The sequence below is a fragment of the Adiantum capillus-veneris genome, chromosome 11 (assembly GCF_014529385.1).
Source record: "Adiantum capillus-veneris isolate H3 chromosome 11, ASM1452938v2, whole genome shotgun sequence".
Classification (NCBI taxonomy): Eukaryota; Viridiplantae; Streptophyta; class Polypodiopsida; order Polypodiales; family Pteridaceae; genus Adiantum; species Adiantum capillus-veneris.
Genome location: NC_140941.1, coordinates 131,293,387 through 131,313,662, shown reverse-complemented (window position 1 = coordinate 131,313,662; position 20,276 = coordinate 131,293,387). Strand labels below are relative to the sequence as shown.

Below are 20,276 nucleotides of genomic sequence, written 5' to 3'. Positions count from 1 at the left end.
TTTCATAATTGCATCTAGCATGAGAGCCTTTTTGCTAGCATCATAGAAACAAATTTGAGGGTGGCATGGGCAGCAAAAATTCATTCAAAATTAGAAAGTGTGCAATTGAGTTTTTCCTTCAAAGAGCCCTTTAATAATGATAAATCGATTAATGAAAGACAATGACTAACTTTTCATTGATGCACAATTTTAATAATGATTGCTTGCCCTTTTCTGTAGGCAAAAGGTTATAGACCTTTGGGGCTCACCTTAGAAGATGATGGCACTTGCATTGATGATACCAACACTGTACATATAATTGCCTTCAATGTGCTAAAACATAAGTTACAAGATTGTGACTTCACTAGTGCAACCAAAATGATCCATCATGTACATCATTGCATACCTTGTACATATATTGCGACTTGCTCTGCAGAGCTCTTGCTCTTGTATAGGATATGTGGAGTACTCATGGCATAGGCACTAAAACAGAGATTCTTTCATGGTGCACTACTTTATATGTCCTCCCAAACTCAATCTTATTTCTTCATAAACTGTTCGATTCAGGTATTTGTTGCTCATGTTCAAATATTATTAAAAAAACATTGAGACATCATTTTTAGACTTCACATAGGTCTGATTTGGTAGAGTTGACTTACAACTCATCTACCCTATTCTCTTCAAGGTAATCATATTATATTTAAAGCACACATGATGCATGGGTCTTTAAGTTGTGCTTGAGCTTGCTAGATATTGGTTTCTTTAGGAACTGCTCTCATAAGGAGCACCATCGCTTTCGAAACAAAAAGTGGTAAGCTTGTCCCTCTTGGCTCAACGTCAGGTATGGACTTGTATCTAGAGCCATTTGCCTACACGTTGATCCAAAGTATCTAGAAGATTATGTAACCTATTTTAATGTACCTATGAAATGGAAATTTTTTATTAAAAAACTTATTTTTACCCTATAATTTTGGGGGGAAAAAATAGAAGATGAGTTTGGCTTACAATAACACTACTGAAATTTTATACTTCAAAGATATATGGAACCAAAATGTGAAAACATATCCACTTTATAGAGATTCTTGTTAACATCCAAACCCTGATATGCTCTACTCCGGTACAAGGATTTCTTTGATAGCATGAACATTTTTCAAGTACATTTTGCGTCCATATCCTTGGGAGGAAGGGCACCTTCATCAAAGGATGCATCTTTGCCACACCTAGCCAATGGCATATCTTAGTGCTTGTCTTGCTTTACCCCTAGAAGACTTTGGATATAAGCTTTAGTACCCCATAGGTTACCCCTAGAAGACTTTGGATATAAGCTTTAGCACCCCATAGGTAGGTGCTCCACCTATGGTTGAAGCTTGAGTTTATAGCACCTTCATATTTACACCAATGGACACCATGTGTGCAGTTGGCCCTCTTCACTTCTTCAAATTCTTGTGTTATAAACTGAATAATGTTCCATAACACTCCAGTGCAAATTGTGGCACTATCATCAGATACTTTGCGTTGTTGCCCACGCGCACAAGCATAAGCCATGCAACCAAAGACAGGCAATGACCACTAATGGCTTCTTGCCATGATACGCTTCATATGGAGGGATACGACTACAATAGAGCACCCATAAGTGGTGTTACTGCACTATAAGTGGCAAGAGAAATAATGAGCTAGGAGTTCCAAGGCAAATTTATAGACGAGGGCCCATAAACATGCAGGTTGGATAGAAGAAATCAACCAGGCTCTTGCCTAGTGGATTTCAAGTAGAGGGCTCTGTGGAGCTCTTAGGTCCCCCACTATGGAGTGCCATAGCCGGTATCCTCACAAACAAAGACAATAAGCAAAAATAGCCAACATCAAAAATCACAAAGACAACATAAAATTGAAGGTTACTCAAGTCAGCCACGGCCTAAATGGAGACTGCTTCACACATTATGTGTCCAGCTCAATATACTGAACTGCTTAATTACGATATCGAAGTGATTCTTCCACATGGAGAAGACTACATGACCCCTAGGATACCATAATGCTATGCACTACATATTATTCAAAAACAGCTATATTCATGTTCAGACACGCTTCACAAAACACAAAAGCTATAATTCAATAATAGCAATAAAATTGTTCCAGAATAGCCACACAAGAAGAAAATATAATGTAATAGAATGAATCTAAGAAAAACAAGAAAAAAGTTTCACAAACTCTGTATGTTACATCCCTTTTTGGTGACATATTCACCGAGCTGCAAAACCTGCTCCCTACATACAAAGACATGTAAAAGGGAAGGTGTGTATGTACGAGAGCTGTGCTACCTGCATGACCACGGCAAACTTTCTCCTCAGAGGAGAAGAAGATTCAAATGAGCTATGAGAGGTTGCAAGGTATGTGCAACCATCATGATACACGAACCGTGGTGTGTATGCATAACCGCCGCATCCACCCACTCGCTCACGGTAAGCCTTCATCCCTTCTCTTCTTGAAATAGAGAAACCAGATCACCACCTCAAGAACCAATGCAACCACAGCCATTACAATGAGGCTTCCAACATACCCTGACTTCCAATTTCCTCCAGGACTCAAAATATCCAAGCCTTTGAAGATGTTGATGATACCCAACAAAATGATGATATATCCAATGCTGTGATGATAGTAATTCCAGTATATTCTCAGCTTATGATCTTTGTTTGGACGAAGGAAAAGGGCGAAAACCTGTAAGGTTGCAAGCACAAAGAGAGCTATGCCTATGTTCTCATGAGACTTGTGAGCTGCAGATGTTACAGCACGAAGCCGCATTCCAAGGGCCCAACCCAAAACTCCCAATAGATAGCCCAAAGTCTGTAATGGAACATGGATGTAGAACCAGAGAGACTCTGTGAATGGGTGCAAGTATCGGGCAACGATGACACCAAGAGGAAGAAGAATCCCCCATGCAATAGTGTTGATGATTCCATGTGTTCGCTTGAGGTTATGATGAGGGGGTTTTCCTCCACCTAAGGATTGTGCTGTATACATATCAATTGTTTGATATCCAGAGAGGTCCTCTCGTGACAGGCCATGCTCCAGAGGCTGGAAAGACCGAACGCTTGATCCTCGATTCCATATATGGTTTAAAGTAGTCTGGTTTGAAGGCAGTCGTAAGGCTGCAAAGATGCTCATAGATGTCCCTGAAACCACAAGTGAATGTTGAAAAGTGAAGCAACTGCATATTGATGAGAAAAAGATAGGCACTTGAAGGGACACAAAATGATTTACTCCTATATCCTAATTTTTTTCCCAGTACACAGTACAAACAACTGTGTCATGAACGGTTGATATTCAAGGGATAAAAGCCTTCAGTAGCTCACCAAAAAAGGGTAAAATAAGTGACAAGATCACAAGGCTGGCCTGGTGAGATAATGTTAACATTATCTCAAGTCCTCTTACAGTTCACTATTTACCATCCCATAGAAGTTTCCGTACGGAGTGTGTGTGCCCATATCGTACAAGTATGATATACTCTATGACTGTATGACCATACGATACAAAACACCGTACACTATAAACTTTAATGCACTATTTTACTGTACGAGACTGTACGGCCGTACAATGACAACCCTGTTAGGTCATAGTTGGGTGTCTTAAATTTATTAAAACCCTTATATTCAACTTCAGTCTTCATTGAAGGTATAAATCATAAGAACCATCAGAATTGCCAAGGTCAGAGAGAGGACAAAAACAATAACTTTTGAGGGATTGCATAAATTTATGAATGACAGTTTTATTTCTCTACCAATAGCAAATCTGTTGGAATAGACTTGAGCTTTGATTAAGCCTAAGAGGCTAAGCAGCACTATTGCCTTGCCTTTTGGGCAGGCCAAAAATGCTACCTGTGCATCAAAGCATCATATCAATTAGGGAGAAAGGGAGAAACTATTCCTCTCCGCAAGTATCAGGTCCTTGAGATTGTTAATCTCAGTCTCGACATGGGAAGGGTCACATTGATGATGACAGATCCTCTGGTTGCTCTCCATGAGCACAGACATGCTTGCTTGGATTGTTAGCGTCGTGTTTCTTGGTTTGGAGAGCAGCCTCTGCATCCGGGAACATGGCTACGCACTCCTCAGTGTAAATATGTGTCTCCTCAGGTTGCTAAGCTGTATATTTACACTGCAGCTCACTAATTTCACAACGTTTACTTTGGGTGATGCCTCCACCACTCTAAAATTCCTATTCTTATTTGTACTTCTTGAACTAATTCGTGTATGCGCCGCAAACAGGTGCTCATGCTTCGCAGCAAACATATAGGGATATAAAAGCACCTCTTATGAAGCATGAAAATGGACATGCTGGTCACACGAGTGAGAGCCACACACCGTGAAGCAGCTTCTCTACCGCTAGCTTTTTCAGCAAAACTCATTTTCCTGTACTTTTGAATGGGAGCCTGTCAATAAGCATATGGGCTCTGTACGCTGTGTGCACATGCTACTACGATCTTGTAGGCCTAAGAAAGCGTAGGCCTAAGAAAGCCTAAGGGATTCCAGCTCGACAACCTTGTGAACCTATTTGCATGCCCAAACAGCTATATTAGATTTTTTGTACCGCTACATAACCCTCTCAGCCAGCATAAAGATTATGCAGAGCACAGTCGGATGTTGTTATGATCTGGTAGCTTCAGCATATAGCTCAGGATGACAGGAGCTTGACTCCATTCTCGTGCCAATCAAAGTAGTGCCGCATAAGATATGCACCAATGTGCCCCTCAAGGGAAAGGCATTCATTTCCATCAGTGAATTAGAAGACAAGTTACGTTGCCACGGCTCCCCCTTCCACAGATAAGCTTGGGAGCATCATAGAGAAGGAGACCCGCGTCAATTCTCCTCCCTCTCTGGTCTCTTTTCAAGTTCAGTTGTTGCAGTTTCTTTCGTGCGTTGCTATTGATTTCTCGCTCGGGTGTCCAAGCCTGTTACAATAGTAGCCTTCTTTGCTGCCAAAAGCAGTCACCTATGACAGCCAGCCTTAGACATTTATGTCACAGCTTAGTCAGTCCTCTGATCTGCTGATTTTCACCCAATAAATCTATCTGGGAAGAGCATGGAAGTAGCCTCGATTAAGGCTCAAGCCCCAAAAAGAAAACTCCATCATAAGTCTGCAATCAGCCCAAGAAAGGACGTTTTCAGCCACTAAGCAGGCTAGAACTTGCCCTAGAAGCCACTCTCACACAGCCCAAGCGGTGCCTGGGAGTTGGGAGTGGCTTGAAGCTTACATTTGGAGCCTACAAGAACGGACAGCCAGATCTCCACGTGCACCCATCAGTTTCAAGTTCGGACCAAAGGTACATCATTGCATGAGTATCAAGTACCATCCCTTGAAAATTCAGTTGTTATATAAGTAGCCACCACTTTAGTAATGGAGCAGGGGCCCTTGACAAGGTTGGTTAGAACCCCACAGTGAAGTGGTTTGTCTCTTCTTCCTAGCACTCCCTACAATGCCTATCTATTCCATTAAGGGCCAAGAAACATTCTTTAAGTAGAAAGAACCAGGTGAAGGGTATTGTTCTTGTGTTAGAATTATCTTTGCCATTGTGCATCACATAACTTGAGCATTATTTTGGATGGTAACCGCAGTAGGAGGCTTCATAGACAAAATCCCCATGTAAAAGGTGACTTCCCCAGTGCATACGAGCACTTTCCCAAACCTGGCAAGAATCTGCAGCACGCTGAATTCTCTGTTTTCTGCCCCGAAAATGCACCTGTACAGTGATACCATCGCTTCCCCGAAGCTCCTAGGGTCTTAGGGATCAATTAGGTCAAAACCCTAAACCTGCCCGCTTATAGGAGAGGGAATCTAGTCTATGACACCGTCGGGATGGCCATCCAGTGTCCAGGCAAATGTAGTCCGAACCCGACTAGTATAGCCGGCCACTTTTATGAGAGGAGGCTAAGGCCTCATTTGTATCTATCAACCTCCACTGGCAGAGTGCCAATGGTTAGCCCGTGAGGCTAGGAGTGCGTGAGGTCACCTCAAGGAGGTGAGGCCAGGTAGTATGGGACGCTCCGTCTTACAGATGCACGCCTAAGTCCTCGAACGCTTGGCCCAACAGAGGGGAGCTATTGGATGGTGACTATGGTCGGGTGGTTCGTCCAACGGTTCATCCAACGCGTGTCTATAGGCAGTCCGTGTACCCCATGAAGATGCAAACATTTGTTTAGAGTAAACCCATGTGGCGGGTGCCTATCCTTGCATTAACAAAGTCGTCCACCATGAACGCGCATTTTCTTTCAAGAAAGTGGCACCTTTGGGACCTTTAAAGCCTTGGTGAAATTCCCCACTGCATACGCATTATCAAACTATTGGAGGAACGTAAGAGCCTTCGTCTTGTCTTCAAAACCATTGAAAGTGTCTAACTTAACAAGCTGCACCAACTTCTTTGTATGGTTTCGGCTTGTCAAGCACTGTCAAAGTGTCATAGGGAAGTGTTTGCAACACGGGTACAGTTCTTGGGATCATATCTGCTACTTGGCCATTAGCGTTCTGGCATCCTAATGCCATATTTGCTTGCTGATTGGAAAAACCAGCCATACCAAAATTACCTTGTGGCATCCCAAAGTGGCCCCAAGTACTCTGAAACCCGTTGTAAGCCAATATTACCGTACATGGGAGTTGGCATCACACCTTGCACATTGTTCCTGGCATGTATTGTTGATTTCCAGGCACAAAACTAGCCGTACACAAATCCACCTCCAAAATACCAAGGATGTACGTGGGTGGTGAAAATACATGATGCATAGCCTGAAAAGTAGTTCCATGCCCGTTTAGACCAACACTTGAACGCTTAAAGGTGGCTGGCTGAACTCGAATAGCTTGAGGAATTGGCATCCTAGCCACCTATTCATGGACAGAAAAAGTTTTCCTTGAAGCCTCAAGTGACTTCACAACATGCAAATGCTCCCTATCCTGCTGGGTCACACTGGGGACTTGCTCTTGGGCATCAACGGCTCTGCTGGATGAGAAGGTTGCCTTGTCTGCTTTGACAATGATGGAGCTTGCAGAATATCCATAAACCTAGGATTCTACATCAATTGAGTAAACACATTCACAGCAACAACCAATTGTGTCCTGAATACATCCCCATCTAGTTGCCTAGTCATTATCCCTTGAGCTTGTGGTGCATTCACATCAATAAAAGGTACAGATATTGGTGGCCATGAACTTTCGCCAACCTCATAACACTGGAGGAATAGCCTGTCTATCCTGTGAAGAGGAACCCACTTCTCTAGTGTCATATGTCCGGTCAGCCATTGTGTAATTCGAAGTTCCTGTACTTTGTGTCTTCGCCCGAAACAGACCAAGGCTCACTTCTTGAGGAAAAAGTGATATTGTCCCGACAACGGAACCATGAAACAAGCCTATAGCCTTACTAAAGGATGGCTTTCACCCGACCTATACATTGTTTAACTTTACCTATACTTTACGACACAAAGTAACTTCACAAAAAGACTTATAACGGGAATTCACTATTCAATATTTCTTTATTCAAATTGAACTTGGAGAAAAACTTGTAATCTTCTACGAGCTGTCCCACTTCTATTAAGCTGAAAATTCTCTACTCTAGCCTAGCTTCGGTAACATAACGACAATAGAAGGCTTCACAGACAAAACCCCCATGTAATACGTGACTTTCCATGCGCATTATGGCGAGAAAATACAACACACTGAATTCTCTGTTTTTAACCTCTAAAATGCACCAGAACACCTGTTTGTGACAGTTTCCTAGCTTCCCCAAAGCTCTTGGGACCTTCAGTGTCACGTGACACATCCAACCCTACGTGTCCATGGACAAGCTACAGCACGACAAGGGTTCAGTCAGTCCAATGAGTCTAGATTAGAAGTTAGAAGTGATCTGACACTTTTGTGAGTCTATTCGTAGACCGTGCATGCCCAGTCACTTAGTATAGATGCATATCCTCTGGTTGCACACAGCATGATCATAAGAATTCCCATCAAAATCCTTAAGGGGAATTTTCAAGTGCATTTAGCCTATTTTACCTATTTTTGACATTCTTCACTTATTATTTTTAAGTGACTTTTGTTGGAAAGTAGGTAGGGCAAAATTGAGTAAATTTGTATATACGCAAACCTAGGCTAGCACTAAATGGCAGAAGAGGCAACAGGAGCCAAGCTCAACAGGCAACTTCTCAAGCAAGAACCTTGGTGGTTTCCCCTCCAAACAAGAGTCATCCCTAGCGTTTTCAGCAGGAGGTCATCGCCCTCATCAACAGACTCCAGACATTGGCGTTTTCAGCATTTGCATCATCGCCAGCAAGTCCCAGTCCATAGCGTTTTCTGCAACAAGGCATCATCGCCAAGCAAGTCCAAGCCTAGCGTTTTTGCAAAGTCCCATCGCCATCAGATTTTCCATGCTAGCGTTTTTGGTCCAATATAGAGAAGCTTCAGTTTTCAGCTTTGTGCCATGAGCAACAGGTGATTTTCAGCCATAAAAGACCATCAGTTTCAGCCCTACAGTAGATGCAAATTTTCGGCCCTAAAGACCAGCAGAATCAGCGTTTTCCTTAGCGTTTTCGGCAACAGCAGATTTCAGCCCATAGCATTTTTGGACAGCAGATAAAAGATTGCAGATTTCAGCCCTTAGGTCGGCCTCGTCATCTCCGTCGTCGTCGTTGACATAGCCTAGACTTGCATCAGTCACATGCATTCAGTTTGTACCAGTTTGTGCAATCATAAGTAGACCACTCTCGCCGACGAGAGTGGGGCCTTCAGAGGAGGGTTTTACAACGTCTCTGGTGTCGTATCTCTCTTCTCTCTCTATCTCTCAGTCTCATACACTTGCACGCACAGTGTCCACTCACTTTGTTCGTGATCATTGCACGCCCTCATTAGGAACGGAAGGCTCTACCTTCCATAAGAACAAAAAGGAACCTTGAGCACAATTCCGAGCACTCATCTTGAGCAAAGCGTTCATTCCGCTCCACCTAACATTTAGGCATCAAAAAGGGTCAAAACCCTAAACTTGCAAAAAATGCAGCAAGTTGTAATTCTCTATTTTCAACTCCAATTTGCGTGCCAAACGCACTTATGGGTAGCTCTGCATCTGTAGAGCTACTTGCCCTTTGATTTATACCAAATTTCTTGCAAGAAATCTCTCTAAATCAACCTATACCTACTTTGAATTAGTAGTTAGCTAATCTGGTACCTGAGCAAGAGGCTCTTGCCTCGACAATCAACCATAATTTCCCCACAATTGTACATACAAATGAAAAGCCCTTGAGTTGGGCACCACGGTTATGTACTCAACACGGGGGAGAGGTGCACAAGAGCAGAATCATTGTGCTACATAAGACAGAGGAGAAGGCAAGCTTTCCATTAAAGCTGTAATCACCTGCACCCACTACTCATACACAGAGTAAGTCACAATGAACTCAAATCAGTCTCTTCTCTTGCTGAAATTGATTTTGGGCACTCCCCTTGCTGAGGTGTCCTTGCAGGTGGCTCACAAACTGCCAAGTGTCCAGTTTTGAGTTAATTTCCTACTACCCACCAACTTGTGAGGTCTTGCGGAGGGACCTGAATGACTTTAAATGAGCCTAGCCACCCTCTTACTAGTCAGATTTCAGTGCCAATCGACCGAACCATCTCATGGCTGTCCGGCCTTGACTCTTGCGAGATCGACCGTTTCACAAATGGCCATGCAATGTCCGGGCATTTGTGATTTCAAAAAGAGGGTCTCCAAAATTAAATAAAATCAAGGGAGAGAAACCAACAAATAAAGTTACTAGTTGTCACCTGACAAGCGACACCACCAGCAATAGTAACAATGCCAATCACCGCCAACGACCGCGTCGCCTCCAGCATGGCCAATACACAACGCCAACTTGCAAGAAGCCATAGCCACAGAGTGCTGAGAGCTCTCTATCACTCCCCCTTAAGTTACCAATAAGCATGCTCACTAGCTATATATATGCATACCGTGAGTATCCTCTCCAATTGGAATATGGGTTATTAGTGTCGCCATGTGGCAACTTTTAATAATCTTGCCCTTTGGAGCTCCAAAGTTCCTCACACTAGCACAAAAAATAGGATTTGTTTTGCTCACAAACTTCTCTTCTAGGGCCCAAAAGGTGCAGTAAATCTCGTCAACTTTTCGAGTAAGCCTTCCACAACCTAAACATCATCTTAGGTGTAACAAACTGCTGACGTGTCAAAGCCTAAAGAATGGAGCCAACTTACAGATGCCGGCCGAGGGGCCTAAACCCTAAGAAGCAGTAGAAGAAGTGTCACAGAGTGAGGACGTGGTAACCCTAATTGCTGAAACCCTAATTCTGGAAACCCTAACCCTAAAACCTGCAAATCCTAATTTCTGCCAAAAACCCTAACTGCTGAACCCTAATTCTGGAAACCCTAACCCTAAAACCTGCAAACCCTAATTCTAGAAACCCTAAGAAGAACAAGCAACAGAAGAAGAAGTCCTACCAACTTGAGGGGATCCCGTCCGATGGGGTCCCAAGTGGCATAAAGGCATTAAAAATAAAGCAGAACACACTGAAAAGACTTTGCACATCAAAATATGATGATGTGGCACTTGTACGGACGTCCCGGAATTCGCGGCGGATTTTTAGGGAAATCCCGAAATTTTAGGAAAGTGATTTTTTGGAGTCAGCTTTTCATATTTGATGCTTTTAGGCTTTGGGCCTTTAAATATGAGCCTTGGGGGCCCTCTCTGGCACTCTTCAGCGCGCAGATTGCAGAGGAGGTGCTCCCCGGCTATTGTACTTTGCGAATCAGCAGTAATATAAAGAAATACCGAAAGGGGCGCCAAGGTTTGGGGCCAATACTCTCTGGGGTGGAATTTCGCCACTCCGTGTCGCGTGTCGTCTCTCTCTCTCTCTCTCAATTCAGTTGTTATTGAACAGTTGTTATTGAAGTGCTAAAAGTCTGTTCAGTCTGTTCTTTTCTATTGGCACGTGGTGCCCGCATTTGTGACAGTGGTCCTCTGAGCTCATGGCCCGGACCTTCTTAGGTTATTTGCGGGGGGGGTGACGAGGTAGTCATTGAGTAGCTTCATACCGCAGACCGTTTGTCTCGGAGGAGTGCTCAGCGGCGCTGCTTGTTGTGTCTTGTAACATGCATATGTGAGCATTTGTGTTGCATTGTGATGTGTCAATTACTGAATATTCCTAATTGGATGAGATTGCCTGGGTGTGTAATTTTAGTGCATCAAGACACCCGTGGAAGATCAGTACGGTCTGGGTGTGATGGCTAATTTTACTACGCCGGAATATCAAGAGTTCCAATCTAGACGAAAGGAGAAGCTAACTCCTTGATCAAAACAGCCGAAGGAGAAGCTAACTCCTTGATCAAAAGAGCGGAAAGGAGAAGCTAACTCCTTGATCAAAACAGTCGAAAGGAGAAGCTAACTCCTTGATCAAAACAGCCGAAAGGAGAAGCTAACTCCTTCATAAAAAGAGCAAATTAATTGTCCCTCGGAATGTCCCTCGGAAATTTTTGAGCTAACTTGAGTTGTTTTGCAGATATGCTGTAATCGCGGACGATTACTCTCTTTCAATAAGGGGAGATGTAACAAACTGCTGACGTGTCAAAGCCTAAAGAATGGAGCCAACTTATAGATGCCGGCCGAGGGACCTAAACCCTAAGAAGCAATAGAAGAAGTGTCACAGAGTGAGGACGTGGTAACCCTAATTGTTGAAACCCTAATTCTGGAAACCCTAACCCTAAAACCTGCAAATCCTAATTTCTGCCAGAAACCCTAACTGCTGAACCCTAATTCTAGAAACCCTAACCCTAAAACCTGCAAACCCTAATTCTAGAAACCCTAAGAAGAACAAGCAACAGAAGAAGAAGTCCTACCAACTTATGGGGATCCCGTCCGATGGGGTCACAAGTGGCATAAAGGCATTAAAAATAAAGCAGAACACACTGAAAAGACTTTGCACATCAAAATATGATGATGTGGCACTTGTACGGACGTCCCGGAATTCGCGGCGGATTTTTAGGGAAATTCCGAAATTTTAGGAAAGTGATTTTTTGGAGTCAGCTTTTCATATTTGATGCTTTTAGGCTTTGGGCCTTTAAATATGAGCCTTGGGGGCCCTCTCTGGCACTCTACAGCGCGCAGATTGCAGAGGAGGTGCTCCCCGGCTGTTGTACTTTGCGAATCAGCAGTAATATAAAGAAATACCGAAAGGGGCGCCAAGGTTTGGGGCCAATACTCTCTGGGGTGGAATTTCGCCACTCCGTGTCGCGTGTCGTCTCTCTCTCTTTCTCTCTCAATTCAGTTGTTATTGAACAGTTGTTATTGAAGTGCTAAAAGTCTGTTCAGTCTGTTCTTTTCTATTGGCACGTGGTGCCCGCATTTGTGACAGTAGGTCCACAAATTGGCCGCTCTTTTGAAGCTCTCAAAACCAACGCCAAAACTAACCATAAGTAATGATTTTCCCACAACTTCCACATTTGGCGCTTGAACGGGGTGCAATAAAGACCTGCAAGCTCCTGAGCAGCTTTCGTTCAACTCAAGCATCAATATAGTTGCAAATCATTAACCTGCACTCCACGCATTGCCTTAGCCGTAATTAATAAAACCCAAAAACTACAGATCTGTTTCATATTCGATTGTAATGAGCATAACTTGTTCAAATGAAGTCTGATTTGAGTGTTGTAAAGCAGACCTGGCATGTCAGGTGCAGCAGAAGAGAATAAGGATTTTGCTCGGATCTAGTACCCCGCACACAAACATAAGGGACACTTTACTTCACTTGAAAGAACTGAATTGAACTGAAAGAAAGAGAGATGATGAGAGAGAAAAAAGAGACGACACAAGGATGTCGGGTCCCAACCCTCAAGGGCCCCCTTGCTCTGTTGCCAAAGCAAGTACTTTTTTTATTCTTGAACAATGCTGCTACAATGACTAAATGCTAAGATGCACTGACACTACTGATGTTGGGTACTGGGTACTAAGGTACTAAAGGTGTACTGAGGTTCTATGTCGAAGACGATGATGTCAACGACGGGTACTGCGGGTTCTACGTCGAAGACAGGGAGGTCGAGGACGAGGTCTGTGTCGAAGATGAAGTCGACGACGGTACTGTGTCGAAGACGGTGAAGTCGACGACGGTTCTGTGTCGAAGACGGTGATGTCGACGACGGAGTCTATGTCGAAGATGATGATGTCGACGACTGGTTTTGCTAATCTATGTCGACGACGATGGTGACGACGATGGTGTCGTCGTCAAGTCCGGGACTGCGTTGACGATGACGAAGGTGTCGTCGTCAAGATAGGGATCTGCGATGACGATGACGAAGGTGTCGTCGTCAAGATAGGGACTACGATGATAATGACGATGTTGATGACGACAATGGTGTCAACGATGACGACGTCAAGGCTGAAAACTGAAAACGCAAGGCTGATCTGGGCCTTCTTCTTCTTGAGAAAACGCTAGGGCTCCTGCTGAGGTGCTGCCTGACTGCTGGGTGCCTGCCTCCTTGTGTCCCTGCTTCTTCTGCTTCTACTGAGTGCCCAATAATGGGTTTCTTTAATGTATCTTTAGCAATTTGCCCAACCTACTTTTCCAACAAACTTACAAAAAGAATTCCAAAAGTCACTTTTAATAAAATGACTTATAAGCGGTGCTTCGCGCGGTAAAATGCCTGCATGATGAAATAGCTGTTCTTGTGCAAGAGAGGGTATGCAAGTGTGATTGGCTTGGACATGCACGTCTTGCTAGAGGCTCACAAAGGTGCCAGGCTCAGTCCTAAGCTAAGACTCATGCTAGACTATGGCAGAAGCGTGTCCACGTGGCGCAAGTGAAGTGCGCACGTGACATTGAAGCTTGTGTCAAAGACTATCAAACAAAACCCTGGAGAATTTAAGTTAACTCACCCACATGCATCTCGAGGCCGGTCCAAACATTGCACATCCGACCCTCAAAAAACCTTAAACTACCCCCGTTCGACTCCGATTGGTGAGCCGTAAAGACAGGAATGCAAAGCAGTTCAAGCACTATATATTCAACTCACAAATCAACACTTCAGCAACTTCTGTACATCCTAGCTCACAAGCATCAAAACCACACTTAATGGCCCAAACCCACATTTTAAAATTCATTCATTCAATTTGATGTCAATGCAGAATCCAAGTATAAACCATAAGATAATCAAAACCCCAAAATGCATCAAGATACTAGTCTTTCACCCCGTGCCCGCAAAACGGCACAAAAATGTGAAAGGGGAAGCTTAATTTGAAAAATAAGAAAGCTCAAAAAGAAGCATCGGTGCACAAGGAGCAGATAATGTCAGATAAGGAGGGCCAACGGATAGGGAAGCTTGAATCAATTGCAAATGACAAGGAGCCTCAAAATGAGAAGCGGTAACAAGATTTATGCACCATCCAATTTCTTACGTAGTATCTTCTCGTGTATTATCACGATCCGCTCTATGCCAAACATATGAAGGCGTCATCGATGGATATAGTGTATCGGCAGAGGAGAGGTGATATCAATCCAAAGTCCAAGGACCCCATGAAGACCAAAGTAAAGACATCCAACGCTAAGAAGGAACCAAATCTTACAAACAGTCAACATCTCATTAAAAAAGAAGAGTGGAAGCGAGTTCAGCACTAGCTACGGAGCTTGGGGCGCTTACAAAGGCATCACCTTTTCTGGAAGAAAATCTATTTTTTCTTGACACGGTCACCTTAGGAGCTCTAGGTGCATGTGCGGATTCCAATGGCAAAGGTACTAGAGCTGATGACTTTGACGATTACATGTTGTTGGAAAACCATGGCCCTAGAGAGTATTGTCTAGGGCTTCACCAGGCACGTACAGAGACCGATATGGATACCCAATCAAGAGGATAACCGATCACACTCCACTCCTACAATTTTGAATTGCCTCTCGAAGGTCAACTCCATTGAATATCCCTAGTAGCCTCGTGTACACAGAATACTAGTAAAATTTCCTTTCTCAGACTATGGGCTTTGTTGCTAAATTGGCTTTATGTGACAGAAAAATAATTCTAAATGAATTATTGGATTTATAAGTGAGGGTTTTCTCGCTTGGAACACCAGGAAAAATAATTCTAACTGAATTATTGGAATTTTAAGTGTGAGGGTTTTTCTCACTGGAGACATCCGAGTACAGAGTATTCCTAGTGCGTCATTCAGAGTAATGACGAGAGCACTGTGAACGGGAATATCTGTAAGGCCACCAGGAACGGGTACTTCTGATGCGTCACATCGGATGGGTGATAGGGAGCATCGGGAAGAAGTATCCGACCATCCAGGAACGGACATCTTTGATGCGTCATAGGATGGGTGACATAGAGCATCGTGAAGGAGATTGTACCGTAAGTTAGGTAGGAAAGGACTAGGTGATGGGTATTCTTGATGCGTCACAAGGTGGGTGACGGGTGCATCGGAAAGGGAATATCCATAGTCAAGAGGAAATTCCGAACTGTGTTAGAATTGTGCACAAGGAAAAGCAAGCACTTGAATGAAGATGGGTTCAGAGGAAACTTTGAGGAAAAACAGATGCTTTCTGAGAAAGCGGGATTGCTTTTTGGAAAAGCAGATGCTTTCCCGCGAGGAAGTCTATGTCTGCATTGCAACTGTGCATGTGATTGCATCCAGGGACGCATGGGAAGTGTTGTGAAAGCATTGTTTTTAACTTATAAGGTTTTATTGAGTTTTTTGGGCAGATTCAGACTATTTTTAAAATATGCCGGCCGCCCACTTATTAAGTGGACAGCCATCTGATAAAAGAGATCAGCCAACCTTTTCTCTCTCTCTTTTTCTAGAAGAACATCGGTTAAAAAAATAAAAATTATAAAAAAATTATTATTAAAAAGAACGACCGCGATTCTACGCGAGCAGCTATTCGTGCCCGTGGCCAGGAGCTATAAAAGCATCACATGCCCTCACTCAGAGAGGAGGATCAGTTTTTGCAAGAAGGAGATGCTGCCTGCAGAGTTCACCCGCAAAGAAGACGTTTGCCGATGATCCCCATGACTGTCCCAAGTGTACCCGATGTCGCCAAGACCCAGTGCGTGAGTTCCCTCGCGAAGAAGTGCCTACGGAGCGTGTTTCCATCACAACAAGTTGCTGTTTTTCTCTGTTTTCAGCCCATAAACGTTGTAAACGGGGCTGATTTACGAGAAGGAACCCAAGAACACACCTCTTTTGTGTGTAGGATTGGAAGAGAGGATTTTTTATGTAGAGATCTCTTCCAGGGAATTGCTTTTCGAGAACTGAGCTGCGTTTCGAGCGTCGAGATTGTGAAGGTAACGATTTTCATGTTATGATCTCTAAGTATTTGATTGCAGGTGTACTTACTCTTTGTAGGGAGTAGGAGCAGAGGAAGGCACGAGCCTCTGCAGGATAAAAGCGCTCAGAGGAACTAGATCAACCCAAGGGTTCCGTACCCGAGTTTGGGAAGTAGATCCACGGATCCGAGAGTGGTAGACTCTCAAGATGTGATCCGGAAGTTGAAATTCCCAAGGGATGGGGGAAAGCAGAGTTATTCTGCAGGAAGAGGTCTTTGGGAACAGAGTCGGAAAAGAGTTGCATGGATGCCAAGCCCTGAGTCTGGAAGGTGAGATCCAGAGGCGAGAACCTTGATTCTCGAGGAATTGGAATAAGGAACGGAAGTTCCTTGGAATAGGGTTTTGCCCTAGGAATCGAAGGCTGAGGCTTCCAAGAACCATCAATTCTTATTCTAGAACGAACGTGGTAATATGTTCGGTTCAAGTGCTTGTATAGACTTCTCCTCAGTAACAAAGATACTACTACGGGGGGGACCAGCCCATCTTCTGGTCACCAGTATTGTGTCGATCTTCTCACTCTCTATCTCTCTCCCTTTATCTATTTCTCTCTATATACTCTGGCTTTAGTATTAAGTGATGAATTGTAATTATCCGAATATATTTTATATTGTTATGTGCTCCCGTTTGTGATAGGCTTATTTCTCATTATTTTTCAGCTTGGATTAGGGAGACATTCCATAGTATTATGCACCTCCACAGTGGTTCATATTAAATTCATCCGATATATACCTTCATAAGGTTCGAAAAGTCTGAACTTATGAATTATAAGACACACTAAAACACTCACAAAAACACAAAAGTAAGGGGGATAAGGAAATGGATAAAGAAAAAACTAAATTATCTTATTTGTTTCTGAACAAAAAAAGATTAAAACAAACCACACGTCATCCTATATGCCACCTTGATGTATAGCTGGCACACACCCCACACTCCTTCACTTTGTACTCTCTCTGGGAGATCAGCTTCATTGAGCATCCCTAGAGGTCGCTTGTACACAATGTACAGCTCCATGCAAAAAAAAAAAAAGTGAGAGGTAAGTGCTCACTAGGTTGGGCTCGTCACACCCAAAATGATGCAAATAAGATGCAGTGTATCTTGCTATGATCACACAAGGTGATTTTGTAGCATGCAGAAATGCAAACCTCTCTCTGATAAGGTTCTCTACATATGTTTGCAGTTTCAGCTAGTGAAAATGGGCGCTCAGCCTTAGCATGACCAGAAATTGTAAAAGCCACAGCTTTTTTATCCCAAGTTGCGTCAAGCTTGAGACCAAATTCCAGTTTTTCCAACATTTTGATTTTTCACTGTGTCAATTTTGATCAGTTTATACTTATGTTTTATAGACTAGCCAGCACATAGTGAATAGCACATAGAATTCACTGTTGAAATAATGAGGTCATTTTGTCCTAGTTATGTTAAAGCTTTAACCATCAATTGATACTCACACTAGTTTGAGAATTCAAAACAGATGTATAAAACACAAGTTATGACTACAAATAGTAACAGGAGGGCCACGCCCAAAACATGGAAATAACTCATACAATAGTTTATTTGTTTCTTAGAAAAGACATCATTCATAAACCATGTAATGAGCTTTGATTTGTCGTAGTCATGTTACCTAGATGAACCCAGGATAAGCCCAGATTCACCCTTAAAAGGAAAGTGCAAGGTATAGACTAATGGTATTCACACTAGTTCAAAATAAATCATCTAGATGTATAACTTAACGGTTTCTTAGAAACAGCCATCATTCATAAACTTTAATGTACTGATAATCTGATTAGCAACATGCAAACATTTATGGCACAAAATTAGCCTGCTTCAAGTCACGCTTTCTGTTCACCTACTACAATTGGAACGGCATGTTCATCTTCACTTTAATTTTCTCAGAACTTGATTAGGTCTCCCCAATCTCATAAATGTAAAAATCCTTTCAAAACATCTTCAATGCGTAAGTGAAGCGTGAGTTTAGGAAATGAAAAGACCCACGAAAAGTGGAAAGTCAAAAGACTTTTCGTCTCCATATAAAGAGGTAGTCGAGTGCACATTGATACATTTGTGTTTTTCTTCTTTATTTTCCCTTTAGCTTTTCCTACTTGCACTATGTAGGTAGTGATATTTTTTTTTAAGTCATTAGGAGATATATATCATTTTGATATATATCTATTTAATTTTATGAATATATCGATAGTGCAAGCTATTCAATTTTCCAGAAAAAGAAAGGGCCCACATTGGTAGGTAGACTAATCAAAAGCATCTCAAAGAATCCTGTTACCATGCATATCATTACACAAACAACTGCTACGAAAATATTTCACTAGAGTCATGCAGCATGCAAGCCACAATGAATTCTTTTATAGCAGGGAAAAAAACTGACCTTGGATCTCCACAGCACTGGATTCAATGATAAGGTCAATAGGACTACATGCAAGTCCCACGTTCACGTCTTTCACATCCTGAGTAAGCTTGTATGGAAGAACATTGCTTCCATTAGTTGCAGAAAAGGCAATGAGCGTACTAGAACCTACCATGCTGGCCTGAGCTGTGGGGTTGATGCCCCATCCAACCCAACCTGATGAGCTGGGTGCCGTCCCTGCAAATCCAACAAGAAGGGTTGAGTTGTTCTCATAGAAAGTCCATGCTAAACTGGCGCTCTGCTGCGGGAGGGCGGAGCACTTGGTGAAATTGACGGCGGATCCATTGAATGTGAACAGAGTATTGCACTCCTGGGCTCTGCATGCATAGGAAAAAGTGGCAACGGCAAGAACAACGGCCAATATGCGGAAAGAGGCCATGCCGAGTCGACAGGGCACCCCGCACAAGCTTCTTGCTTGCTGTAAATCCCCTTTTCTTTTGAATCTCCTGTTCGATAAGGTCTTGCTACTAATCTGAATCCGCTATTTCTGCTCTAGTAATCTGAATCCCCTGTTTTTCTTTTTTTGCCTCTTGCTCTTTCTCTGCTTCCCAATATCAAATGTTTAAGCTTGCAGAGGTCCCTCGGGCATTCGCTTTGACCGCCGCGCGCATGCTTGATGATGATCGAAGCCTTATCATGTGGCGACTAAGTTTCCTGCTTGTTTATTGAATTTAAATCTGCAACGTCGATTCCTTCCAAGTTCCGTGTCGTGCGAAGCGCTCTCTCTCTCTCTCTCTCTCTCTCTCTCTCTCTCTCTCTCTCTGTATACACGGCAATGTCACACACATACACTCGCAAGCCAGAGGACGCCCACCTTGCTTGAGTTCTCTCTCTCTCTCTCTCTCTCTCTCTCTCTCTCTCTCTCAGCTAGATCTCCTGGCTCAGGCTGGCTAACGGGCGCTCTCTCTCTTCGCGCGCGCACACTTAAAAAATTGAGCTCGTGAGACTGACGGGCTTTCCTCTCTCTCTCTCTCTCTCGCTCTCTCTCTCTCTCTGCGTGTCGATCCCACCTTCCTTGACGAGAGCTCTCACAGCTCTCTCAGTGAAGGAGCTGCTGGTCCACGGAAGACGCGTTCCATGATTAGAAAGGTCCCACAGGTTAAGCTAATATGTAGGCTAGCATATACTCAAATCATGTACATGTCCTCTTCTGTACTAGCTTTTGTGTGTGTTGTGAAGCACGTCCCCTGCGGGGGCTGCCGGCCCTTCCTCCACTCTACCTACTCCTTTGCTTCAGATCTTGCAAAGTTCTAGTGCCTACCTTTTAAAATATTTGGTATGTTTGGACTCGAGCATAAGGGTGGAGTCACCACCCTCGGCTTTAAGTGCTACGAGGTCCTAACCATGGGATCAATGGCTTTTGTGCAAAATCACAAGGACACGTAGATCTTGGTCGTCGACAGGTAAAAACTAAACTCGAGATTTCGAGTTTAGTTTTTATGGTGGGGTTCACAAAAACTAAACTCGAGATTTCGAGTTTAGTGTTTATGTCGAGATCTCAAGTTTACCTTCAAATAGATGTGAAATCACATCTATTTCAAAGAGGCGC

The 20,276-nt window shown here is 43.3% G+C and overlaps 1 protein-coding gene across 1 annotated transcript; it reads right to left on the bottom strand.

Moving 5' to 3' along the window:
* Window positions 1-2,124: 2,124 nt before the first annotated feature.
* Window positions 2,125-19,938, bottom strand: LOC147448016 (cytochrome b561 and DOMON domain-containing protein At5g35735-like). Its single transcript, XM_086523917.1, has 2 exons — window positions 18,689-19,938; window positions 2,125-3,146 (listed from the first exon to the last, which is right to left on the bottom strand). Exons 1-2 carry the CDS (start codon window positions 19,104-19,106, stop codon window positions 2,431-2,433), a joined length of 1,134 nt encoding a protein of 377 aa, XP_086380043.1. The 5' UTR covers window positions 19,107-19,938; the 3' UTR covers window positions 2,125-2,430.
* Between the last annotated feature and the right edge of the window lie 338 nt (window positions 19,939-20,276).